Below are 23,162 nucleotides of genomic sequence, written 5' to 3'. Positions count from 1 at the left end.
TTTTTGTTTTAAACATTAATCTGAATTTGATTGTGGATGCAGTGGAGCAGGGATGATGAATTGTTTGTTTCACAATAGCTGCCATACGGCAAGGTTACAGGACTTAACTTTTGAAAAGAACAACTGGGTCCAACATACTGTACAGAGACACATTGTTGGTTAAGAGCAAGGGTATTGGCTGGATAATACATTTGCATATCTAAGGCATTGTGGTTGTACTTGTACTGCAGCGTTACTAACATTTCTCACAAGCAGAAAAAGATTGGATGAATTTAATAAGTTCAAGCCTGTTCTCAGGTGGTTGTTTAAAGGTATTCTGGGAAATCACCAGCCAACCCTGTCTCCTAGAAATTACATGTATATGCTACTAAATTGTTTTGCCAAATAAGTTTGAAGGGAAAAATATTTGCTGTCTGAATTATATTCACATTTTTGGTAAAGGATATAGGGAAAGGTTGTGGTTCGGTTAAAAAAATTAACATGTCCTGTCTCGTGATTCAAGTCAGCATTTTCAATATTTAACCAAGATCACAATCTTTCCTTAACCTTAACCAAGTGCTTTACCAAGAGCTACTTAGATATTGTAGGGAAAACAAATGAAATATGTTGTCAGAGAAGTTTTGCAGATATGTTTGAACACAGTATGAACATTTCACAACTTATCAAATACATTTACCAAGAACATGTCTTTATTGTGTTACATTGTTTTTGTAAATAACTAATATGTAGACATCATTTCGAGGAGACAGGGTTTGCTAGCAAAGAACAGTACTAGAACAGAAAATAACATTATTCCAATAGGGCTGGAAATTTGAGTGTGCCTGTGTTTGTGTGACAGCTCAGACTCATCTGATGATCTCAAAAGTTCTTTTTGTTCTTTGTTTCCTCAAGTTTTGTTTCTCTGTGTTCATGAAGTGGACTCATAAAACGTTTGCATAGCACAAATTTGTCACTCAAGCTGCAATATTTTAGATGTTTAACCATGCAAATGTCACTTTGCCTCACTTTGCAACTCAATATTGCATCTGTTCACATAAAATCATGTCTTTCCATTCACTTTGTATGTAAATGCTCTATCTCACATCATGCTTTGATACTACAGCACATGTGGGCCCCATCCCTCTGACGACCTGTGCCTGCCTTCTTCCACAGTGACAGTGAGTATCTTTAATGGTGACGGTGTTTTGTTTTTCCTGTCTCTGGGGATAGATAATGGGGAGCGCTCCCCCTCAGAGGCGAATGGGCCAGAAGAGGCTTTGTAAACATGGGGGAATGAAGATTAATCACACACTAGAGATGGTGTTCCCACTTTAATAATCAGTATTGATTACTGTCACCTTACATCTGCACCAACAGCTGGTGTGAGGGGGGCCCGTCGCCCAAGGCTGGTCCACCTCACACTTCCACTATTAAATCATTGTGTATTCAGTGGAGAATAGTTGGGTTAGCATGAAACACGTATCAAAAAATATTCTTTATTGTCTATTAAACAATAAAACTATACAAGCTTACCTTTTACCACAGCACAACGTAGACCAACCCTAACATAAGGTAGTAAGTAAGAAAAGTTTATTTAATATAGCACCTTTCACAGAGCAAGGTCACAAAGTGCTTCACAAGAGTAAAATTGTTAAAAAATGAGACCATAAAACAGTAAAAGAAACAACAATAAAACGTAAGTAACAACAGATCTTAAAAACACACAAGATTACAAACACTAGACAGCACAAGGCGAGACAAAGGCCCGTTTGAATAGAAGAGTCTTCAGCTGCTTTTTAAAGGTGTCAACAGAGACTGCAGAACGTAAGTTTATAGGAAGAGCATTCCACAGTGTCAGAGCCACCACTTTTGTTTTCAGTCGAGCTTGAGGGACAACCAGTAAGCCCTGATCAGAAGACCTAAGTGACCTACTGGAGATATAAGGGTGGTACAGGTCAGAGATGTACTCTGACCATGCAGGGCTCTATATGTGAAAACAAGAACCTTAAAATGAATCCTGAACCTGATGGTAAGCCAATGTAAAGACGACAGGATGCGTGTGATGTGAGTCGACCTGCTGAACCTGGTCGACAGTCATGCAGCAGCGTTCTGGACCATTTGTAGATGGTGAAGTGACGACTTGCTGAGGCAGGTGAAAAGGGAATTGCAGTAGTCTAGCCGGGATGATATAAAAGCCTGAATGATCATCTCTAGCTCAGGTTGTGATAAAACAGCCCTGAGTTTGCAATATTTCTTAAATGGAAAAAACGTGTACAGGTCATTGATTTGATGTGTTTGTCAAAATACATAGTCTGATCCCATACAACACAGAGATTTCTAAGATTAGACTGTACAGCTAAAGAAAGGGACCCAATACACTGAGCAACCTTGGAAGCTAAGCTATCTGAAGCAACAATAAGGACCTCAGTCTTATCTGTGTTGAGCTATAAAAAAATGTTCCATCCAGTCCTTAATGGCAGTCAGACATGTGCGGTCAGTCTGTCAGTCTCATCAGGCTTAAAAAAGACATACAGCTGGATATCATCAGCGTAACAGTGATAAGAGATACCTTTAAATGTGCTAATGATATGACCTAAGGGGAGCATATTCGAAGAAAATAATATAAGGGCCAAGACAGAACCCTGGGCGACACCACAGGAAAGAGCATCAGTTTCAAACCTGTAAGGACCAAGCGACACAGGAAAAACTCCTATCCGAGAGGAGGAGAGGAGGAGAAGCAGTCCAGGGTGCTCTCAGAGACACCTAACCACTTCCTAAGCCTTTCAATCAGGATACTGTGATCTACAGTATCCAGCAGCACCAAAACAGAGCATTCACCCACAACAGAAGACATCATTATGTCATTGGAGACCCTGAGAAGAGCTGTTTCTGTGGAATGCTTCTGACAGAAACCACATTAGAATTTATCTAAATTGTTGTGCAGTCAAGAAAATGTTTTAATAAAAGGCAGCTTATATATATAGGCCTCTAGTTTTTGGGAAGGGGTGGATCAAGGTTAGTTTTTTTCCGAAGAGGCAGAACAACTGCAGTTTTAAAATAAGCTGGGACACAACCAGATTGCAGGAAGCTATTTATAATAGACATCAGGCATGGACCAATAGACCCAAGTACGTTTTTGAGCATGGAAGTTGGTAAAATGTCTACAGGGCTTGAGGAAGGTTTCATACTGCCCACCAGATCAACGAGGTCTTGCAGGGAAATAGGAGTGAAGCAGTCCAAAATTGATGTCTGAGTTGGATTAGCAGAAAAGGGAGTAGAAAAGGGGATGATGACATCTGTAATCTTATCCACAAAGAAAGAGAGAAAGTTACTGCAGTCATGATTTGAAAAAACAGGCACATCAGGAGGTGCAGGAGTGACATTAACTAGCATTAACTACCCTGACCAATGAGACCATGCAAAGTAATATAAGAAAAGTAATTGTAATCATTGCATTGAGTATAGGACATTTGTGTATTTTTTTTTTTTTTCATTTTAGCAAAATGTTAGCAATGTTTTGTATCCAGGCAGACTTATTAAATAATTTCTAGCCTAATTTCAATTTAAAGTAATCAAGTTTTCCCTGTAAACTTTAAAACGTTTGATTCAAACATATCATAGCCTTAACAGATTTGTTAATTAAACACAGGAAAGAAAACACAGGAGCAGAAACTAATATCCCTTGACAGCAACACACTATTCAAAATTAATTTCAACCAGTCTGTTTATGGTTTGTGTAGCTAAGACAACAACAATAAATTACTTCTTAAGGTTTTTTTGTGTGTGTGACCCCAGTGATAACTTGATGTAATCCCCTGTGTTGGGCTCTGTTTGTGGTTTGTGGTTGGGCTTTGCCACAGTTTTTCTTAACTCTCTTGTGCCCATTTTTCTGATGAACTTGCACTAAAGTGGCGGATTTTAGCATCAAGGATTACTTTTTCTACTCTGCCTGCCTGATCACGCCTGTTTGTTTGTGTTTGTCAGTTTGTGTTGCATGGAGCAATTGTGTTCTTCTCTATTTTCATAGTTTCACCAAGTGACACAGTAGTAGTCTTGAATTCTTGTATCAGTGCAGTTTTGCAATGGATCTTCTATACATGTGATTGTAAGTAAAAAAGAAATCTCACATGTTCAATCTTGAATGCAGATTTATAGCCAATGTACTCTATGTTATTAATTAGGAATATGGCAGCAGTTTTCGTCTTTCCTGCAGATGTTTGGATGGATTGGGGGGCTGACAAAAGGCTATTCATTCCCCCTCTGTGGTTGTTGGTATTAATCCCTCCTCCTGTACAAGTTTTTGCTTTCTGAATAAATAATACTTTCTCTTCAGGCAGTCACGTTACATGTCATGGGATGATGAACTCCCAGTGACTCATGTTTCTTAGAAGATGGGTAAACAAATCAGAAATGTATGAAGTCCTATTGATGCTGAAGGATTTACCATCACACACCCAAACAATATTGTCCTCGGTTACAGCGACAGTGATAGTGTGGAAAAACAACTTCAATAATACCTGACCTCTGACCTGAGGCTGAGGCGTGCTGTTGTGAAAGGGGGGTAATGAGAAAAGAACAGCAGTGGGGTTTCTCTGAATGAGAACACAGAGCGTTGTGACCCCAGGATGGCCTTTCTCCATCTCCAGAGCCCGGGGCAGGAAGGCTGGGAGATTGAGAGCCAGTAGGGACCGTTTGATTGGCGTCTGCACCGTGTCGATCTGAACACATACAGGAAAACTGATGTGAAATATAACCAGTTGAGTGCAGCAGAGATAAAGCTTAACATAGGAGTTGTAAATGGAAATACTTTACATTGTAGATAACAGAAATAAGGCTCTAGGTAAATAAGGCTCTAGGTAAATAAGACAATTGATTGGAAATGTATCAGCTGAAAATTTACAAGTGAGCTTAATGATTGCTGTGGAGATTTTTGCACTTGTCAACAGGGGAGTGCTGCGCTTCAAGTCTCCAACTTATTGTGCTGGAATAATTACACAATCATGTTGTCATCTGTAAGTACAAGCCTACACGCTTTGCCAAGGTCCATTAAAACTATTCAAAGAGCTACAACTCAGATAATTATGTGGCAAAACAACAGATCAATAAAACCATTTATTTGGAATGATTTTTAAAGTGGAGCTCATTCATGCATTTTTGTAAACATCATGGGACAGAGAGCAAGGTGTAAGATGTGATGATTGTTGCTATGTGTGGACGGTAATGATGATGAACTCCCAGTCCATTCAACGTGCACTTACTGAACGTGTGCCATTATTCATGTACTCAGAGGATGATGCAGATGCATTCATAGAGTCATTTAGGGAATTTATCTGCAAAGACATTCAGCTATTCTTCCTGCTGTGTTTATTTTTACAGATTACATTATTAAAACTTGCTTTGAATTATTTGAGTTATTTCTTAAAAAGCACAAGGATGTGATATCTTTGGAGAAACAAATAAAATGAAAAATATTGGCACCATGCAGTTATACAGCAGTGCACGAAACAGCCTGGGAGTGTCTGATTGATTGGACTGAAACCTGAATGGGTTCCTTTGAGAACAAAGCACGGCAACTCTTAGTTTACACAGCCTGTGTTTGTTGAATGGTAGGAAATCACAGAGAATGATAGAGATAACTGAAAACCCAATGACATCTGTACTAGTTGTTTTCCCTGTCATCACAAAAGAATATTTTTTTGTTCTGTGGCAGTCAATAGATAACTGCTTTTTAGATTCCGCTGTTTGATAAATTAGGAGTAAACAAGCTGAGGTGCTGTCACTGTTATAACTGCTGCTCCTTCCCTATATTTACTGGTCCAAGGCGCAAATAATGATGGGTTACGTCGCTAGAAATATGACTAAGACGGCTACTATTCATATAGGAAATTTATCTCTGATTTTAGGTCAGCGCTCCTGACAGTGCTGGCTTGTCAGCTTGGGTTTTGAGGTGTGAAATGCTAGATGATTGTCGTCAAAACTGGGATGTGAGAGGAGAGAAAGACGGGGGAGCAACGACAGTGTAATTGTGTGTCATTTCACTCTGGTTATCTCTGTTAATAATCATCCCGGTGTGGATGTATGAAAATGTGCTCCTCAAGTGTCAGAAACATCTATCAGCATGTCTAATGGAGGCCCTGGTCAATGAAAAATGCATCAGCTGATTCAGATGTGAAGGGGCGAAACATAAGCCTTCGTAGTTAGAATTATTTATGGTGGTATCTCTATGAAGCAAAGTGGTCATTATAATTCATTTTTCACATTTTGAATGACCCACCTCGCTGTGTGACAGAGAAACTTTAATAACTAACTGGAATAATATAGGATTTGTAGGTTGTTATTGCGTTCCACGCATATGGATAGGAGTGTGTTTAAGTAATGTATTCGACACACGCATTACATACTTTTTGATGTGAACATAAACTTTTAGATGTGTGAATGTTTTTAGTATTCTACCATTTCAGTATTCAGTACTACCTCCACATAAAGTGGTTTGGACAAGCTGGCTAAACTGTTGGCTCAAGTGTTAACAGGAGTTATCATTTAATTGAAGCAAGAAAGGCTCTATTATTGCACTAACAACTTAAAATGAAGGCAGATCATCCTTATGGCCTCGGGCTTTGACATTAGTGAGTGAATCATTATTGTTGACATCAGGGCTTGACATTAAGCTTTTTCAGCCAAGATGTTTTACTTGCCCGATATAGCTAAACTTACCCGTCCGAAATGGAAAATGTAGTCCTATTAAAAAATAAATAAAATCAACTGGGATTTGAAATGAGGGGCTTTTACCTTCTTATGACTAATAAAATTAAATGAAAAGTATCAACTTGTGAGGTTGCTGTAACTAGCTAGCTAGCAGTAATGGTATCTAGCTACGACATTTGATACTGACAGGAAAGTGGGGTTGGGCGATGTGTTAAAATTTTCCAACCGGCCACCATCAGCCCAACAGCTCAGCAACAATATATTCGGGCAGGTGTGTGGGTGCTGAGCTCGCTGAACGAGTCTGTCGCTGAGCAGCGGCTGTCACTTGTTCTACGGAGGCAGACCATTAAATTCGCAAAATGACAAAAATCACCCCCCCCAAAAAAACCAACTGGTCCAACAAGACGGTCGCTCGTTAACCTATTCCATTCCGTTTGAGATCACTAAGGCATCATGGACGGCTAGTGGACGGCTAATAACAACAATAACTGTTTAACATGGAAAAATGGATAAAGACGTCACATTTATTTTTCATTTGCCCAATCGGCAACTGGATGAGACATTCCGAACACAGAGTTTACTTGTCCTGGGCAAGTGGGCAAGCGTTAATGTCGAGCCCTGGAGATACTTAGATAACATAAATTAAAACTGGGATCTTTAAGAATACTAATCAAACCAAAATCAACATGATAAAAAGTTCCAGTGACCTCTGTAGCCACTTCAAGAACAAGCTAATCTGTAATTTCCAATAATTTTAAAGAAGGAGGAGGATTAGCATTTGTCTCCTTCTTTGCACAAAGCAGTGCTATCATAACCAATAGGACAAAAGATATGAAAAAAGGACCAAAGTTGAAATAAACCAGAATGATCATTTAATTGAAAGTGGGAAGGCTTTACTACCGAACTAACTTAAAATAAAGGCAGATCATAATCATGGCTGTGGGCTGACACATTAGTGAGTTAGTCAGTCCTGATGAGATACTTACATAAATTAAATAGGACTATATGAGTTATCTTTAAGGCTAGGATTATTAGAATAATTATCAAACTAACATCACCATGATTAAAAGTTCCAGTGTCCTCTGTAGCCACTTTAAGAACAAGATAATGGCCAATACCTTTTAAAGGAGGATGAAGATTAGCATTCATCTCCCTCTTTGCACAGAGTGATGCAGTGATAGAGATTGTATCGCTCGGGTTGAGTAATCCACTTCACATGTTCCTTATAATAATTTTAGGCAGGTAATCAGCAATTTGCAATGGATTATCTTTTGAGAGTAACCTTGCCAACCCTGTTAATCTATTACGATTCACCCTCATGTAATTTCATATAAAACTGGGTGACAATTCATTAGGTGGGTGCAGTGGCTCCCGAGTGCTCAATGCGCTGCAATTACAGTGCATAGTGGAGGGCCCTGACCCTGGAATGGGCCTGCAGTCACAATGACCAGTAACGCTAATGGAAGTAGAGGAGTAAGGGGACAAGATGGCTGTCATACTGTCAGCAAAGGGCCTGACCACCCTGACAGGTGAGGATGGGCCTGTTGTAATTATTTAGCGAGGACACAGACTGGAACATTAGGAATGACCAGAGGAAATGGAGATCAGATGGAAAGTGAAATGGTGACAGAAGTGCTGAGGTTGAGTGCTTGTTGTGGAACGTGGCTCAGATGGTACATCTAGAGCAAGAGGGCTGTATTAATAGCCAGACTTTGCTTTTTGCCTGGGGGTACAGTATGTTACAACAGAGTAATATTTAAAATGACTTTTCAACACAACAGCCGAATGCTTTGAAAGCCAAGATAAATGAGGCCAATACAAGTTGTATAGCCCAATGAGATTAAGACATTACACCACCTTACGTGTTATAATTTACTTTTAAGTATAGCAATATTCCATAAAGCCAGCATGTCATGGGTTTTTTATGTGGATTACAGCCTTTAATTTCAACAGCTGAAAATGTTCTTGCCATTTTTTCCCTCTGTTTTCTCAGCTGCATGGCCACACAGTGCTGCATTTCACTCCAGAAAATTAAGTGAGAGAAGTGATTGGAGTGCAGACTCCAAGTCTTCAGTGATGAATTGCATACTCCGTGTTAAGCAGGAGACGTATTGAAATTAATAAACATAGGAATGTTGACTCAGAAGATTAGAATTGTTATAACGTGAGAGTCTTGACCAGATCTGTCTGTTGTGTTTTTATCATGATGGTATGTGATTTGTGTGTTTGAAATTCCCTAAGATAGAACATCTATGCATCCATAGACAGGGACAGAGATGCACAGACATTTTCTTGCAGGATCAAGCCTTTTGTTCTGTCTGTCCAAGTGAGGGAATGTGATGCTGCATAGTGTAGCAGTCACAGCAGAAGCTACTTAATCTGTTTTGAATATAGAGTCCATTGAGGTGGAAGGATATGGGAAGGAAATGGCTCCATGCAGGCCTTCCAGGCTAGTGTGTGTATCATACCTCTCTAATCTGAAAGTGATCTGTGTTTGTCTTTCTCTCTCTCTCTCTGGTTGGATGAATAATACGCTAACAGTTAATTGATTTTTAGTGAACTGTACCATAAGCACACAGAAAGCAGTTACAAACATCAATGTGCTCTCTCTATCGATATGTATAAAGTCAAAAGATATTTACAGGCACAAAAATACTCTGTGAACTATCGAGCCAAGTCTATGATTGACTCCTAAAACCTTCTAAAACGAGTGAAAAATATTTAAGTTATGCTCCAACAGATATCAGCTTGTTTAATAGATATATATCACAGAAGAAAGAATGAGGCAGGTCACTGCACTAGAATCAAGAGAAATGAAATACAAGAAAATACTCGGGACCATTCCCTGCCTCAGCCCACAGACTTTAGATCGGGATGATGTCGCAAACATAAAAAATAGCTGTTCTAGGCTCTGGATACATTTTGCAAATCTAAACCTTACAGCTTAAAAAATCGCAATACAAAGAGTAATAACTGACCTCGTTTACAGTTGTTTGCAGAGCCAGTGGATCCCAGCCTAGGGGAAGGGCCCCTCCAAAGGGTCACAAGATAAATCTGAGGGGTCATGAGATGATTAATGGAAGAAGAAAGAAGAAAAAACAATGTTCTGATACACAAATTGGTATTTGTATTTTGGACTTTTATCTAATCTTGTCTTTTTTTATGACAAATTGGATAAGTTTAGCTCATTGGACCATGAACAGTTATTGGAATGAAGCTATCTGAGAAGTGGGGAAATGTCTCTATGGTGGAACTGCTAAAAAACCTCAGACATCTGAACTCAGACATTGCTTTTTTGTAAAGACTCTCAAACCAAAAATGTTAGGAACCACTGATTTAATCTTGTAGTTGTATAATATAATTTTATCAAATGTCTTTTTAATGAAAAAATCTTTTTTTAAAAAGTAACTAGTAACTAACACTGTCAAATAAATGGAGTAGAGTAAAAAGCACAATATTTGTCTCTGAAATGTAGTGGAGTAGAAGTAAAAGCAGCACAAAGTAGAAATACTCATGTAAAGTACACATACCTCAAAATTGTACTTAAGTAATTGTACATATTTACTGTCCATCATCGACTGCAGTTGGTCACCCGGGCGAATTGGCAGCAAGGCTGACTGGCCGCGATATAGCCAGTTCTCTTAATAGACCTTTTTCACGGCAGACATTTTGACTTGTCAAAGCAGGAAAAGCACAGGTGAAACTAATTCCATTAATGACGGCTCAGTTCCATCAAGTGTCCTAGTAAGCCGTGACAGTGAGCCAGCATGCATACCAGGACCCTGGAACTAGCTCACGTAAATGGAATGCAGTCGTTTTTAATGTTTTCAGTTACACCTGTGCTTTTCCTCCTGTGACAGGCCAAAACGTGTGGGAATAACATGCATAACATCCTCTAACTAGTGACATTGCAATTAGTCAGCAATGTCAGAGGCCACGTCTTTTTTTAATATGGTTTAAGAAAATAAAAACTTTAACTCAATTACAAACAGTGACAACTTCATATAAAGTAGATGGTTGCAATGTCAATGCATTCAGTAAAGAATATGGTTAATTTATTAGCTGACTTAACAGTTATAAAAATGCTATATATAAAAATTACTCATTGTCTAATGTTATATTTCTCATTTGATGTCTTTTATGCATTACACAAAACACTAATAAATGCCTTTTTGTATGAATTGTGCTCAATAAATGTGGCTCTGCAAGATGGGGTTTCATAGGCCTCAGTTATTAAAGTCATTAAAAAAGGAACATAAATCTGAGAAAATGGCACACCACACTATCAAGAGAACAGCAAGAGAACAAGAAAGCTGACTTCAGTCATATCGCTGATGGCAGCAAACTAAACAGTTGACAGAAGTTTAGTTTCCACCAAAGTTTAATACTCAAGGAGGCACCCATTGGGAGAGACGTGTCACACCACCTCAGGGGGTGTTGAATCTCACAGGTTAAACATAGAGCGAGAAGCGTGGGCCGCCACTCCACCTGCTATTCTCCATTACACTCAGCAGAATGTATCAGAGAGCAAGCAATGGACAGACTCTAATATACTGTATAATGTATACTGTATAGCAAACATTTACATAGACATATGAAGAAAAGGATTTGTCTGAAAACTGGTGGGAGGCTGTAGCTCTCTGCTTTCATTTCACTCCCAAGATTCCCAGTGCTTAGCATTCAGTGATGGAAAAGATGGGAAGAAATTGTCTTCCCTTCAGACACCCCAGACCCCTGACGGCTGTCATGACCACAACATCTAGTGTAAGAGCAGAGGGAATTGAGGGGAAAGAGAGACAATGTGACAGAGACACAACTCAGCCATGTTTCCATCCACTGTCAAGCAGATGTTCTGTTGCAAAAACATATCCAAGCAAAAATGCAGTCTCTCCAGAACTCAGTAGTGCTGTGACATTGCTATCACTATTTATCACAATCAGTATGTTTGCCATATTCTTTGATTCCTTCAAATACAAAACAAACTGCCCCTGACTTGTGATTCCAGTGTCCTGTCATCACAGATTTGACCTAAAAACATGATTGAAACTCTAAATATAAGGAAGCTGTGAGCGAACTGTGAGCTGTCTGGAGAACACATTCAAGGCTAAAGAACGACTAATGGCATTGAGCAGTCAATGTGTTTTTAACAAAGAGTATAGAAATAGGGGATTAATGGGGAGACTTTCAGGTATTCAGTTGATTTGCTGCTTGCTTTCACCTTTTGTTAGCTACTCAGCTCAGAAAATACAGATATTGTCAACAAGGTGGAACACAGTGGAGCTGAAATGGGATGAGCATGCAGGAAAATCAAGCAATTATTATTATCATAGCAATTCAAATCCTCTCCGAATTAGTTTAATAGCAATTTATCAAAGAACTGTTAAACAAGCAGAACATTAACTTAAATAGCCTACAACATCTTTGACTTCCAGCAGTCAACTCCCCTCTCATCCGCAGCTGCTATATTTTACACATGTGGCTGGTGCTGGAAGCCAGCTAAGCTGCATTGTTTTGACTGGGCCTGAACGCTCCGCTGTGAAGCCAGCGCTAATGGGAGAGAGGACTTCCTGTGATTTCTCATAAAATAAAAGCCGGGACCAGGTTACATCGCTGTCTCCGTCTCTCTCCTCTGCTCTGTGACTGTGTCATGGATGTATAAAGAGCTGCAGGTTTGTGTGTCTGTTTGGCTGAGGGCGGGGCTGAGCCACACGCACATGCAAAGCAGAGGCGAACAGGATGAAGCGTGGCTTCGGGTGCAATGTGGCTCCTTCCCTCAGGGTTGTGTGGAGGTGTGCGGAGGTGTTGCCGTGTTTGTTTGTGCTTTAGAACGTAACCGCCGTGAAACACGTTTTATTTCTCTGATTCACTGCTTTGTTCTCGCTAACGCAAGCAATACCACAGTGTAAAAATACTCTGTTACAAGTAAAAGTCCTGCATTCAAAATCATACTGAAGTACAAAAGTATTAGCATCAAAATATACTTAAAGTACAAAAAGTAAAAGTACTCATTATGCAGTATGGCATAAAATGGAAATACTCAAGTAAAGTACAAGTACCTCAAATATTTACACAAGTACAGTACTTGAGTAAATGTACTTAGTTACATTACAAATCCTACTCATTCTGCCTTCAAAGACTAATTTACTAATTTAATCCCATGAATTACTTTACTCAAATCGAGGATTTTGTTTGAGGATTTTTTATTTTAGAATATAAAAATATGACCACAGACATTCGAAGTTTCACTCGAAAACCTCAATAGAAGCTTTGAACGTAGAAAAATGACATTCCGTACAGCCCTACATTTTTGTTTATCAAATAGTCAGTAGTGGATAGATTTCTGTCAAATAAAGTAACACAGACTCATTGCCTTTACTGTTTGCGGACAGATCATGCTTTCTGTCGTGCGTAGTCACCCCCCAAAGGCCCATTCCGAAAAACCCTGGCATGGGGCAACCACCACGCCTTAGAATAATAGCTTGGCTCAATCTGGGCAAACTACTTCTCTTTAAGCCTTAATATCTCTGTGACGGGAAAAAGATTTTTCATATTGCCACCAATACAGACATTAGAGGAAGATACGTTATTGACACAGAGAAAAAAAGAGTAAGAGCAATGCTAGCAGCTCTTTGAGGCTGTACATGGGCACAGCGTGCTTTGAGCTAAATTGTAACATCAGAATGCTAACATGCTCACAATGATAATGCAAAACTGTTGATGTTTAGCAATTATAATGTTTTCCTTGTTCATCATCTTAGTTTAGCGTGTTAGCATGCTATGCTACATTACTAAACACAACGTACATTGTGGTTGATTTTAGTTTCATTAGTTTTGCAGTATTGGGCAAACATTTTGACCAGATGATGGCGCTAGATGAAAAGTCAGAGGATCACCAAAGTTATTAGAATTCATCCTGAGGAGTACCTGAATGGCTGTACCAAACTTGGGCAATCCATCCAATAGTTGTTAAGACATTTCACTCAAAACCACAAACGTCAACCGCATGGTGGTGCTAGAGAAAAGGTCAGGGGATCACTCAGTTCAGTAGGATTCAATGAATGTCTTTACACAATTTTGTGCCAATCCATCATGTAGATGTTGAGATATTTTATATAATTATAAGCTTTGACCTTAAAAGTCCAGGGATCACTAAAGTTACTAGGAATCATCCTCTGAGGACTATGAATGCTTGTACAAAGCTGAATGGCAATCCATCCAATAGTAGTTGAGATATTTCAGTCTGGACCAAAGTGGTGGACCGACCGGCATTGTCATCCCTAGAGCTATACTGCTAACATGGCTGATAAAAACATATTGATAGCATATCTTATGAGAATTTGGAGATATTCTGATTTTGTATTTTAATTTCATGCAACACATCCTGATTGGCTCACCAGGACAGTGTCTGAATGAGTAGGTCCTCTACCCAAAACGCCATCATCGATGCACACTCTGGAAATTATGGTAGACAGCAGGAAGTAGCCAGGATAATTGGTTCCACTCACGCCTTTGGGCACATTCCAGTTGACTGTATCTACTTTATTACAGGTCAGTGATGGAAACCCAGCTGGTGGGACAGATAGAAGGCAAAAGAAGAATTTCAAAGTTTGTTCAAACTTTGGAGCATTTCCTCCTCCACTGTAGTTTGATTGTGCAGGTGACAGCCAATGACTACACTAAGATGCGTGAAATGCCCAAGAGAACTGTTAGAAATGAGTAAGAAGGTAATCCAAGCCAGCCACAGGAAACAACCCAAAACAAAGTTTTTATGGGTGTAAGGAGACAGATGTTGACATTGCTGCTGGCTAGCCGTTACTCATGTTTGGATAGTGTAAAATAATAAAATGAGCGGAAATCCGGACTGATGCTCAGTTTCATCTCTTTCTTTGGAAATGCTAAATTAGAGCAAAGAGTGCAGCTAAGTCCATCATGCTTTTGATCATGTGAGACAGACAGGGGTTGAGACTGAAAGTGGGAGACACCAGAGCCGATGAAACTCCTCCACCAGTGATACTGAGCTCCACTTCGTCCAGACTTGGAGTCATGTGGAGGGCTTAAGGCTAGCTGCTGCAGCTAAGCTTCCACCACTGTGGATCTGTCTAAGAGCAACAAGACAGCCGCACGGAGAAAGAGAGAAGAGAGAGAGACCCCTCTGTCTCTCCCTCTTCTCTCTTTCTCCTTGCCGCTGTCTGTGGTGGCGGTGAGGGGGAGTGAGACAGGATTAAGAAGATGGATTTGGATGCTGGTGAAGGGTAGCCAAACGGTGAGAATTAAGGGAAAACAGTGAGCAGTAAGACTTATCAAGGCAAGTGAGATTTAGCAAGGCCTGAAAGAAGTCTTCTGCTGGATGCTGGGCAGTAAAGCCTGGCTGCTGCTGCAGCTGAGGCCCTGAGTGGGTGGAAGACCCCCTTCTTACCTCCCTCTGAACACAATGCCTCAACATTTTTATATCTGCTCAGTTTAAAGCCTTTATTTGTCAAATGAGAAATTGGAGCTATATATGAGGAACGTTTACTTCATTAGATGTCCATTTTTCTTTGAAAACAAATTAATATCCTCTGCAGTGATGTGTTGTGAAGGTACGTTTCAGCCTTCAAGGGTTGTCTGCTTTAAGTCCATTACGTATCATTCAGTTTGGCTCCATCTCTGAGTGTCCATGGTTACAGCAATGAGAAAATAGTTTAGCTTATAATTAAATAATCATGTCTGCCTACCGAGCACATTCAGGGTTCATTTTGGGATATGGCACTCTATGAGGTGCATTTGGAAGTCTGTTTAGAGATTTCCAGCATTGAAAAAACATGTCTCTGAATCTGTGCTGGCGTGCACACAGATAGATCAAGAAGCAAAAACACCCACTGGAACACTTTTTTATTTAGTTTTAAACTGACAGCCCTCTTGGACTTTCCAAAGATTTCCAGACATTGCTGTCAACCTCTGGGTATTAGCGTCAGGACAGCACGATGCGGAACACTGACCCATTCTTTCCTTTGGCATAACAAAACGGCAAAGAGGGCATCTCAAACATGCAGGATTTTGTCTCATTTTAATATTTAGCACATGCCCTGCTCCCTCCTTTGGGTGCCAAAAACAAACGTTCCATAATTCAACCAAGTGTAGCCGGGAAATGATCCATGACCATGTTTCTTGTTTGTGAATCACCATAATACCACCTCAGAAAGTGGATTGTTTTTTTTAATTCAAGATACAATACTCCCTGCTTTTCATCTGCAGTCTGAGATCATCCCTCTTTAATGAATTACTAAGTGTCCCATTTCATCACGGTTACATTTCTGAGACTGCTCATGCAACAAGTTTTAAATGCCATACGTGTATTGTGGCTAAAAATGTATCCAAAAGTTAAGTAAATTAGAAGACATTTGAATACCAAAGGTTAGTAACTAACTACGGCTGTCAGACACATCACTCTTCTTATGCAAACTAGCTTGTCTTCCTGACGGCTTTAATTTTCACCTCGCTTCTTTACTAAATAAAGAGTTAGCTAATACCTAGAGGCATGCAGCAGAATAATTTACACTAGTGAGATGAAAAGGGTGTCAGAGAATTAATTATGGTATTAAAGGTGCAGATACCAACAGTCTCAATGCCTCTGAGAGAAGAAAATAGAGAAGAAGAAAGAGAAAAGGCATGATTGGTGTGTCAAAAGTTCTCTACTCTCGACCTCTACTTTACGTCTGGATGATGGTGAGTACGGTTATAGATCACCTCCACTCTCTCCCCCTCTTACTTTCTTTTAGTTCCAACTTTAGCAGATGTTGCAGAGTTTGAATGCTTTTTTTTTCTACCTGTGAAGGTACACCGGAAGCCAGCAGTCTGTCATCTCCAGCTGATTGCTGGGACGTTATTGCTTTGACTGAGGGTGACAGTAGCTGTCACGGCTGTCAAACGGCTCGGCCTGCAGCATATCAAACCGCAGGTTATAGTGTGATTGGTGACATGCTCAATCAGCCATTAAAGAGAAATCACTGTCAGCGGTACATGGCTGCTGACAATCAGTCATCACAGGTAGGAGGCTCATAGGCACAATTGGACTCAAGGTGATAGCAAGGAAAGTTTGTGGTTTAAGGTTAGACCAACACATGAGTTTTCTCAGATGCAGTAAGAGTATTGGTCTTTTATTAAATATTGGATATCAGCCAATCAAGTGATCCTCTTCCAACATGATGGAAATTCCCGTCTGGCTTGTAAGGCTGTAGTCGACCAAAAAAAATCTTGGTCAACTGAAATTCTACCTACTCTTCAACCAATCGATTGGTTGATGGGGGGAAAAAATCTGCGCGTTATCTCTAGATTAACTAAATCGGTCACACTGCACTCTACCTGGTAGCCTAAATGGGCGCTAATCAAAGTTACACAACGTTGCCAAGCAAATTAATTCCTGCAGTTTGACCATTTCTTTTTCACACATGGCTATGATGTATGCTATCAAGTAAATTTACATACAGCAGCAACACCAGCGAGGATCACGGAGAACGGGCTTTTGTATAACAACAAAGCTAATGCTAGCTGCACTAGCGCTGCAGTATAAAGTTCCACAAAAAGCAACATGAATAAACAGTCAAACCTTGGCTTCAAATAAGACTTAATGTTCACACAGTTTCTCTTGACTGTCCCTCAATATTACAACATTAGTCCAACATCGACCTAGCCTGTGGGAGCAATGTTAGCCACGCAACATGCTAACGGCAAGTTCAACAGGCTAACCCACAAAATAAACAGTAAAACAAAGCAAAACTTACAGATTTCAAGTTTGCAGTCGGGTCATGGACAGCTGGTATCGATCCATCATTGAACTTTTACTCGTTAAGAAAGCAGTACATAGCAAAATGCACACACGTTGCCATCAAAAATAAACTTAATCTACTCAGCTCTTCTGTCCGCTGAGGCTGGGGGCCAATGTAATGATTTGTGCTGGTTCTTTGACATAGCGTCAGTTAGTTTGGAGCTGAGTAAATGTTCAGTAAGTTAGGCCAAGCAGTCTCCATTAGGCTGGGCGAGTTTAAAGTTGTGAAAACGGGGAAGTTTTGACTCTCTGTCTTAAGTCTTGTAGTCTATTAAACCGTACGATTATTAAAACAGAAACACATTTGTTGAGTAAAATATATTTGAATATTATTTGTATTCATAATCAATGTTATTTCTAACACAATGTAGCCTATCAATCAAAAATAAAATACATCAGGTCTGCATATGTCCCTTCCGTCCCCGAAAATAATGGACTAAGAAACGCCTTTCTCCTCATGAAAGCAACAGACCAATGAGAATTTGGTCGGACAAGAGCATATCGACCAACCAACCAGACCTGCCAGCCCTACTGGCTTGTGACAGCTCTCACTGTTTGGAGGTCATTGTGCGTGTCCTGTGTTGTCTCCCACTGTAGGAGCATAGAGGGAGGAGTTGAGGATCAGCAGTGGGAATATGTGACACCTGTTCTGGCTTAATGTCTACCTAAAGAAGGTCACCATATGCAGACTTCATCACAATCACCACGATCCGCCATTGCTGTAAAAAAAAAACGGTCCATGGGAGAGAACGTTTATTATTGTGAGTTGTTTATTGTTTGTTTTGTTTATTATGATTGTATAGTTTGTGTTAATATGCTTTGGCAACGTTGTGTTATATGCAGTAATGCCAATAAAGAAACATGAATTGGAATTGAACAGAGTTGACGCAACTCTCTCTCTACATGGCTCTGGAGCCACCGTTGCAAAGCAACTAGGAGTATGGCAGAGCCTATGGTGGAAAAACCTAAGAAGTGTCCAAGAAAAGTTTCTGATGCTCCAGATAAAAAAGAAACTTGGCATTCAGAGGAATTACAGTCAAAGAAAGAAAGCGATCGTTGGTGAGGACAAACACGGATAACCGTTGGTGTAGCTTTTCCTCGTTGGAGAGCGCTGAGAGACGGGACCGAAGGCAGACACGGATGTCATGTTACTGCTCTTGGACAGATTGGTATTTGTAAAATATTTGGAGTAGGCTATGTAGCTATTACATTTACTATACCTAAATAATGGATTATTGTCTTGAAACCTTGGAAATGAATCTGCGTTTTTGTAACTATTTCTGAAGACAAGAGTGGGGAGAGCTCACTGTAGGCATACATCGCAAGCACGTGTCGACATTGTTTGTGTAATTACTCTCGCTGCCAGAAGGGGGAGAAAAAAGTTCTGCAGGTTTAACTAACCAAACATGGTTTGGTTTTGTCAGTAAAATATGCAATAAAATTCAGATATTTTTATAAACTTGTCCACAGATAACCAGCATATAATTCCTATAATTAATTATAATTTAAGTCCTCATGATTTTAATGACACTGGCAAGTTCTGTTTTGAAAACCAGGGGCAGTGGTGGAAGAAGTACTCAGATCCTTTACTTAACTAAAAGTAGCAACACAACAATATAAAAATTCTCCATTACAAGTAAAAGCCATACATTTAAAATATCACTTAAAAAGTGATTATTAAAGGGCACTCCAGCGATTTAGGATTGCATTCCTATAACATTATTTTTGTTTTTTAAAAAAGGATCAAAGTTGATGCAGCAAACCAGAGATATTGTCTTTTTTATCCCACGCATTCTTTTTCCTTGTCAAACCCTGGCACCTACATTATCCACAATGCAACTCGACCGCTGACAGTTCGGTTGGATATTCGGGTGTGTTATGCTAGTAGCAGCTAGTATAGCCTCGAGCTGCTAGCCTCAAGCAGAGAGGAGGACCCTGCCACAGAGGTCTGGTGAGCTTACTTCTTTCAAACTCCACACTCCATTTTCAAACTTGTAGTCTTCAGCATCAACCGACACTGACTCAAGTGACATCACTTGAGGCAATTTATCAGATTTCACGCAGCTCCCTTTGGAGCCACAAAAAAAGTCACCAGCAAAAAAAAAACAATGGTAATCTATTGAGTGGCTGGTAAAATGTGAACATTCACTAGTCATTTTGCCGGTGAAGAAAAAAGTTAATTTTGCACTCTGGCAGTAGCACTCCCCAAGTCCTGTAAACAGGGTTTGACGTGTAAATGAATGAGGTAACAATTACAATATTTCCTTCTGAATTGTATTAAAGTTCCCCTCCAGACACGATTTAAAGTATGTAAAAATACTCTGCTATGGTTAATATTTTGTTTAAAATGGTTATCCCACATAAAAAGTTTTAAAAACCTCTGAAAAGTGGTTGGAAGCACTTCTACTCTTTCTCCCTCATTGAGAAATTCTGGCTCTATGAAGGCCTGCCCACCACTGCTGCGTGTTAGGTTGACCACCACCGCTGTGTGTTAGGTTGACCGGTGCCGGTGAGAGCATGGATGTGGGTGAGAGACATACATCCAAGGTGCGAGAGCAGTGCACGTTAATGGCTAGAGTTAGAGGAAACATTGAAAAGATTCAGCCATATGTGTTTGAGCCTCAGTCAGACACACATGAGGAGTCTATTGTGCACCAAAATCGGCGACTAGCAGACGTATCAGAATGGTAAGTGTAGTTAGCATCTTTTATTTGTTTATGTTGTTAGCTTGTTAGCTTGTAACTGGCAGTGGCTGACACAGCGTTAGTGGTTGTGAAACATACAATGATATCTGCTGCAATGTTACAGTGTGTTCACATTGTTATTACGTAATGTTAGTAGATAGTGGAAGGAAGCTCCAGGGTCTGGTTTACATCCAAAAACTGCACACTCTGCCATGTTTGCTGTCAAAACTTTCACTACGCTAACTTAGTGCAAACTCTCGCTCTCTGTACTGACAAGTCCACTCTGCACTGGAGGTTTCAGGTTTCTTTGCCGGTGGCATTGCGATTGGCTTTCAAATTTGTGACATACCAAATCTAGCTTGTCCGGAGTACTTTTGAATCTCAGATTTTAGGAAAGTGTACAGACATCTCCCCCTTCAGTAGAGGAATGTGAAAACACTTCTCTAGTGACAAACTTTGCACAGATAAGAGTCAGTAAAGTCTAGGTCTGACATTTTAGGGGACATAAACATAAGACACACATTTTTGAGTGGAGGTGTACATTAAGTAAAGTACAAATACCTCAGTACTTTACTCAAGCAAATAACTTATAAATGTTACTTTTCACCACTGACCAGGCGTCAAGATACCCTCAGGCTTTGTTTAGTGTAATAGTGTAATATTACTTTCCCAGCATACTGTATATGTTACAAAACATTTCAATGTCCACAGACCACTGACCCTCCAGCATATCATATAGGTCACTGTTGATTCCAGTGGCCTTTATTGCTTAGGATGTCAGCTTGTTTTCCCCATGGCATCACAGCTCACCCCATTCATAGCCGCTATCTGCATAGCAGACTATCCTACTCTTAGGATTAGCACATAGTGAGCCTTGTGGCTCTGAACTGTAATGAGCAGATAAGAAAAAAAAAACTAAATGAAAAATGATTAAAAATTAGTGTATTACATTAAAGATATTGAATAATGAGATAAAATAATAGCTTTTATTGAAGTAGCAGTGATACAAAAAGCCATCAGTCATCAGTTCGTCCTGTCTTAATATTTTCCTTTCCAAAGCTAGTCCACTCTTGGTTTGAGAACACTAAACAAAACAATAAACTTTTCCATAACCACTCTATAAAAGTTTTACATTGAAGCAGAAGTGAACAATTTGGGGTCACACATAAATCCAAACCAGTGCACACAAGACTGATGTAAGAGACTGAAACAGTCCCGAGAGAAATACCTTCACATGCCAAGAGCCGTAGTCAGAGATTGAGTCCAGGTCTGTCCACAGTGGAATATTACAGTTATGCTATAACACTGCACAGAGGGCCATGCTCCCCATAAAACATCAATTGAAGCTTTCCGAATCACCCATGACTTACCCGACAGGTCAAGTATAAACTGGCAGAGAGGGGCCTTTGAAACTGCAAGTTTGGTGTTTCAATTTAGGGCAGCCATCACGGAAACGTTTCTGCCATGAAAGGAACTTTGGATGGAGGCAGGTGGAGTGTCACGTACTATTGCCATGCCACTGGTCAGTAAAACACGCAGAGGACAAGAGGTAATGAAGAAAACAAAACTGTGTCCAGTCATGATGGGGGAAAAAAAGAGAAAAGAGTTGAACCCTGAAGGTAAAAATGCAAGGCTCATAAAAGTTCAATCACAGGGGTTAACAGCTGGCTGATGCAGGAGGAAGGATGAGGTAAGGTGAGGATGAGGCGTAAGTGGAACAGGGGGGAAAAGCGACTAACCTTAATCCCCTAAACTTTCTCCTGAAGGAAGCACTTTTTTAATTCCAGACTCATCCTTCCCTGTGGAGGGACTGTTATCAGCTGATTCTTTCTTCCTACCCCTCCCCCTGCCCCTGTTTTCCTTTTCCCCTTCCCTCTCTGCGATGCATCTGCCAGGTGTGATAAGGCAGACAAACGTTACCTTTACAGGGCTATTAAAACCATTCCTCCCCGCAGTTTTGAAATGATTATCGCCTTAGGCCCACGGTTACAGGTTAGCTGATAGCTCACCTCCATCTGCCCATATCTGGGTGACTCTTTGAGGCTTAGGGCTGGCTGGGTGGTTGAAGATTATATGCGTTGCTTAAACCGCTTGAATACCAGGGGAAAACGGTAAAGGTGGGAGGGAAGAGAAGAAAAAAGGGGTGGAAGAAATGAAAAGAGCAGGAGTCCTGACATCCACAATGCTGTGGCGGATGATAAGGGATGCAGTGACAGCTCTTCCTCCCTCTGTCTGGCGCTATGACTGACTTTATGTGGGACACATTGTCAGGTAAAGGGCAGTCGCAGTCAGTCTTGAAGGATGGCGGGTGATCTCTTTTGGCTTTCAAGAATTTTCTGCATGCAATTTCCAAGGATATATATCCTTAATTTGTTATAAATTGGATTACAGTAAGATATCAGTCTTGATTCAAAACACCTTAGGCAGCGATTGTTAGGTGGAAGAACAGATTTTTTCATACAAAATAGAATGAAATTCCTCAAAAGACTGAAGCTGTCTCATTTACAAACTTAAAAACTGCTTACAGTAGAAATTTGTTAGCCGCTGAGACAGCTACAGTATCTATCCTGCAGTGTGGATGCTTCCTGCCAGCAAGCACTGTCTCTCAAATCCTCTCAAGCATCACGTCTGCTCCATAGAGATATCACCACCAACGCCAGCCGCTGCTGGCTTCCTCCCATTACCTGCTCCTCACTTATCTGTCTGTGGCTGACTGATGGTCTTCTTTATTTCTGCCCATTTCCTGCTGCCCATTAGAATCTGTCACTTATTGGCAGTCGATTTGGGTCAAATTTGATCTTCTTTTCTATTATTATTATTTTTTTTAAATGCAGACAGAGCACAAAAAGACAATGCCAGTTCAGATATAAAAGGGAACAGTTTTCTTTTGAGCTATCAAGAGGAAATGCTAAGTGGCCGATGCTGAGCTAAAGTGTTCATTAACTCCGTAAAGGTGGAAACAGCCCTCCTTTAGCCATTCTGAAACCTTC

At 40.2% G+C, this 23,162-nt stretch overlaps 1 protein-coding gene and 1 pseudogene across 3 annotated transcripts; both read right to left on the bottom strand.

Annotated features, from left to right (window-relative positions):
• Positions 1 to 1,645: 1,645 nt before the first annotated feature.
• The window catches only part of LOC122866992, a 131,354-nt pseudogene continuing 109,837 nt past the window's right edge, over positions 1,646 to 23,162 (bottom strand).
• LOC122866993 lies at positions 1,935 to 10,337 on the bottom strand. Of its 3 annotated transcripts, none has more exons than XM_044177306.1 (4): positions 10,215 to 10,337; positions 9,663 to 9,738; positions 4,497 to 4,697; positions 1,935 to 3,275 (listed from the first exon to the last, which is right to left on the bottom strand). In XM_044177306.1, the coding sequence occupies exons 1-4, from the start codon at positions 10,257 to 10,259 to the stop codon at positions 2,968 to 2,970; spliced, it is 630 nt and encodes a 209-aa protein (XP_044033241.1). In that variant the 5' UTR covers positions 10,260 to 10,337; the 3' UTR covers positions 1,935 to 2,967. The 3 variants fall into 3 exon arrangements, with proteins under 3 accessions (XP_044033241.1, XP_044033242.1, XP_044033243.1); XM_044177307.1 differs by having other exon boundaries at positions 4,509 to 4,697; XM_044177308.1 differs by having other exon boundaries at positions 1,935 to 3,228; positions 4,509 to 4,697.

Source organism: Siniperca chuatsi, linkage group LG19 (genome assembly GCF_020085105.1).
Source record: "Siniperca chuatsi isolate FFG_IHB_CAS linkage group LG19, ASM2008510v1, whole genome shotgun sequence".
Lineage (NCBI taxonomy): Eukaryota > Metazoa > Chordata > Actinopteri > Centrarchiformes > Sinipercidae > Siniperca > Siniperca chuatsi.
This window is presented reverse-complemented; position numbering and strand designations above follow the sequence as displayed.

Bases quoted from the DNA above. Each gene is read 5' to 3' on its own strand.
- LOC122866993 (XM_044177306.1), bottom strand. From the start codon at position 10,259: ATGATGGACAGTAAATATGTACAATTACTTAAGTACAATTTTGAG. The intron at 9,739-10,214 runs GTATGTGTACTT...ATGACCCCTCAG, and splicing joins TACTTAAGTACAATTTTGAG to ATTTATCTTGTGACCCTTTG. The intron at 4,698-9,662 runs GTCAGTTATTAC...GTATGTGTTCAG, and splicing joins TGCAAACAACTGTAAACGAG to ATCGACACGGTGCAGACGCC.